Here is a 4,302-nt window from a genome sequence, read left to right as displayed (position 1 = left end):
ATAGAATCTTACGGCTTTCTTCTCGATGGCCTCGCAGCTCCATTTGGGTCCAGCTGCCAGGAACCAGGTGATGGTGAGAACGACCCACCAGACGATGCCAGCGATGGAGAAGAAGTAGAGGAGCATGAACAACAAGGTGCAGCCTTTGCTCTGAGAGCCCAGCACCACCGTGGCCACGGCGGCAGGGTGGGCCGCTTCCACGCAGGACGCCTTGTTCCCCAGCAGGAACCCGATGAAGTACACGAGAGACACGAAGCTGTAGCAGACGGCGTAGAAGACGATGGGCCGCTCCGGGTAGCGGAAACGTTTGACGTCGATGAGGAAGGTGAGGAAGGTGAAGAGCATGGCACCCAGGCAGATGACGGAGCACACGCCGATGAAGCTCTTGGCGAACTGAACTTCGTGGGCTTTGAAGTACATGTTGGCACAAGGCGGAGCGCAGTCCTGAGCGCCGAGGAACGACGAGCCGAGGCCAGGTTTGGTCTTCATCTGCAGGGGGCACCAGAAGCCAGTTCCCTCTTCGCTGAGGTGTAACTCGTCAGGGTGGTGGGAGGGGGCGCTGACTCACGGACGAGGCTGCACGGATCCAATCTGGAGAACCAAAACATTCCGTGTATCGCACGGATCAAGAACTGGTGAACGTTGCCGTGATGTGTTCGCACCTGTCACACTGCAGCTCGGGGGGCCAGGTGATACCAAAGACCCGGATGTTCTCCGCACAGTCGGACAGAACGGTCTGGCACTCTTCACGGCATGGACGGACGACCTGGTTCTCCTCAGTGCACGCTGGGAAGAAGGCCTGACACAGGAAGTGGTGGATGTCTGGAGAGCAGCGCAGAGCTGCCAGCGGCATGAATGGCTGTTAAAGAAAGACCAAAAAAAAGAGAGATCTGTGGATCCAATTCACACGTCACAAGGAATCTGAAAACATGTTTGTCTATTTGACAAGTGCACATTTCAACCTAGATGTTGGGAGCAACGTTTTGAATCACGTCGAAGAAGTGTAATTTGGGGACGTTCAAGGGACTCAGTCAGCACTCCCAGTATTCTCCGAGTATACTCAAGTATTTGTATGGACTGATGTTTTTCCTTCATCCTGGAATCGTGTCGAGACAAACGGAGTCGAACAGTTGTGACAGAACAAACGCTTTCAACAAAGCTAAACGTGTTGTTTGCTACGTTACACGTGATCCATGGGGAAGGCGACTGGATGTCATCTGAGGCATCAGAAGCTCTGTGCTGCAGTCGTACTCTGTTGAGCTGCCGGGCTGCACAGCGCCACACAAAGGGGCCATTCACTGGCTGGGAATTATATTATTCCATTTGAGCACATTGGTCAAGAGCTCAGGCAGGAGGTGGGTAGGTGTGTGTGTGTGTGTGTGTGTGTGTGGTGGTTAGGAAATGAGAGCTTGGACATTTTGGCCAGGATAGCAAAGAGCTGTTGACAGATCAGACTGCTGAGGAGCCCCACTGACAGTGTGTTTGGTCATATGTCGATGTGCAATGAATCCAAATCATGAAATGAAGACAAATCATTTTTTGTCACAAATCAACCACATGGGCCTCGTTAAGACTCCTCATAATATTTGTGCACAAAACACAAACAGTCCCTAACAGTCCCTACTATTCAATCGCTCCTCTCGCTTTTTTGCAGAGGAGTCCAGTCTGGCAGCATGTCGGTGTCTCTGGGGTCTCAACACGCCTCCTCGGACAGTGAGCGTCCTTGTTTCTCTACGGTGGAGGTCCCAACAATCAGACCTTTTCTTTGCTTTACAGCAGTTGGGGAGGAAGAACTGCCCCAATAGGATTTTCTTTTAATACTACTTCCTTCAGCCAGATAAGGGCTCCACTGATGTTTAGGCATCAGTACGTGGGGGCAGATGTGGACAGACACCGTTTGAGCACACAAAGGCTTCGGCCGGAAATGAGCTTCCCAGCTGAATTGGGGTGCACCCAACTTGTTATAACATGTGTAAAGAACTCATGACAGTGCACACTGTTCTAATAAAGTAAAGAAAAGAAGTTTGTGACATTGCTCCCTTTGTTTTAAACGGTCAAGCACTCCTGACATGTACTGGGATGTACTGTATCTGGGAACGAGGGCACACAAAGGAACATCAGACTGATAGACGGACTGAGCCCAGGCTGCGGCAGAAGCGACTTGACTGAAGCGTCCGGCCTTTGTGCTCGGTTCCTGCTCATGTTCAGAGGGAGTTATGACAAGTATGTCATGTTGAATGCAGGCCAAAGGGACCTGAGCACAACCGTGGAGGTGAGAGTGTGTACAGGACGGGAAATGAGTGAGCGATTAACAGGGAGAGGGAGAGTACTCATTGTGGAATGCAGGCTGGGCTTTGTGTGAGACTGGGTGTGTCCATCCCCTTCCTCCACAAATCAAAGGCCCCCACACAACAAAGTCCATGAAGTTGCCTATGGCCACGGTTGCTGTGAAATGAGAAGCCGATACGTTTGCCAGACGCCAGACAAAAGATTCCTTCAACAGATCAGTGTTCCGGCTTTGACACATCATGCCCGTAACTGAAGCCCTGGCCTGCAGGAACGCCAGGATGCAACTACTACTACTGAGTTACAGCTCAAGACAGACACAAGTCAACAACGAGTATTATCAGATGTGGAGCAGCTTGGGTTTACAACGCCAAGTCCCTCTGTTTCAACTGGAACAATAGTATAACTATTTCAATGACTTTTTTACTTTATCAAAGTAAAGCAACTAATTCCGTTTGATTAGTTTTCTAAATGTTGAATGAACGTTCCCAAACGTCTGACAAACTACAAGAGGTAGAACGCACGGGGGCTCACGGCTTCTATCGTTTTGTACGTTCTGCAGTGCAGGTTCCAGATTACAACCCTGTGCTTTGATTTATGTCCCACTGCTGCTTCGGCTGCTCACATGCTGCTTTGATTCTGGAGCAGCGATGACCTGATCGATCTGGACACATGAAATATGTGCATGTCAAGTCTCTGTTTGAAGAAGCTGGGAAGTCCAGCGGATGAGGGATGGATGGATGGATGGACAGATCTACAGACAGACATGGACCTGAATCACACCACGTCGTTCACCTCTTATGGGGTCGTAGTTGAATTTCTGCTGGCGAAGCATCGGACACTGTGTCTTGTTGTGTTTGTCGATCGTTTCGTCTGGTAATGGCACTGACCCTCTTTGCTACTTCAACACTCATTTATTCCCCCGAAGGGGGATTGAACGGTCCTGTCATTTTCTTGGCTGCTCGCCACAACCTCCTGGCGCCAGCTTAGCCAGTCAGAGACGAGCAGTGCGGTGTACCGGGAAGGCACTTGGACGGGGGGGTTCAAAATAAAAGCGTACGTGACGATGGTTAACATTGTTTTCATTGATTACTGTTAAGCACTTATCTTATGAGGAGAAATATTAGTGCAGAAGTATCATAATCAGAGAAACAGATAAACTGCACAGAATCATGGACTGACCTTTTCCGTTCATAGATTAGGTAAGTTGTGTGTCCAGGCTGTAACATAATCAATAAATAATGATAAACTACCACAATAAACTGAAACTTAATAAACTGAAGCGAGGTTGTGTGCAGTGTGTGCAGAGGAAGATGTTTCATATCCCAGGTTAATATGATCATAAAACTGAGCTCCACAGTAACAGACTAACAGGATTCTATGATTAGCAGCTGTTTAACCCTTTAAAGCGCAGTTTTATGGATTCATACCTGATTTAGGTCCCTCAGTTCTGCTCACGTGTGTTTCTCTATGAATGATTGCGTGAATGAATTAACTAAAACTTTCAAATGCAGACGCCATGACACAGCACAAGATATCAACATGGGGACACACTGGACTGGTAGGTGGTAAAAAAAAATAACACTAAAATAGCTGGGGTACGGAGAGGAGGACTCACCTCCATTCGACTGGCTGCGATATCCTGGTCGTAGTGCTCCATCATATTTGGAAAGAACGTCATGTTGTAGGGCATCCCCAAGCACCGATGCACTTCGATTGGCTCACAGGTAAACAGGCTGTGAGCGCTGCAGCGTCTCAGCAGAGACAGTCCCAGGCACAGCCACAAAGGCCCCGGCACCGGCATGGCCATGGCTGAATGGGTTGAACGTGGACCTTCTTTCTGAAGCTGAATTGAAATGTTTCTCTTTGGCTCTGTGTGAGGATATCTTGGCTAGAATGTCGAATTCCCCTGGCTCACACTTTCATCCACGTTCCACAGATCCCGGGTCATCTCAGTGGAGGAACGGGAGTAGAGACAGGTAAGGCCTCTCCATTAGTTCTCCGTGTAGGAATCCG

At 49.2% G+C, this 4,302-nt stretch overlaps 1 protein-coding gene across 1 annotated transcript; it reads right to left on the bottom strand.

Moving 5' to 3' along the window:
* Positions 1–3: 3 nt before the first annotated feature.
* On the bottom strand, positions 4–4,096 carry LOC144741966 (frizzled-6-like; the record flags this gene model as incomplete). Its single annotated transcript, XM_078624458.1, is given in 4 exon segments — positions 4–512; positions 515–591; positions 663–859; positions 3,905–4,096. Coding segments are annotated over 4 exon segments (975 nt in total), but the record flags the coding sequence as incomplete, so codon positions are not given.
* Between the last annotated feature and the right edge of the window lie 206 nt (positions 4,097–4,302).

Source organism: Lampetra planeri, unplaced genomic scaffold (assembly GCF_965212315.1).
Source record: "Lampetra planeri unplaced genomic scaffold, kcLamPlan1.2.h2 scaffold_789, whole genome shotgun sequence".
NCBI classification, from domain to species: Eukaryota; Metazoa; Chordata; class Hyperoartia; order Petromyzontiformes; family Petromyzontidae; genus Lampetra; species Lampetra planeri.
Note: the sequence above shows the minus strand (reverse complement) of the source record. Positions and strands in the feature narration are given on the sequence as shown.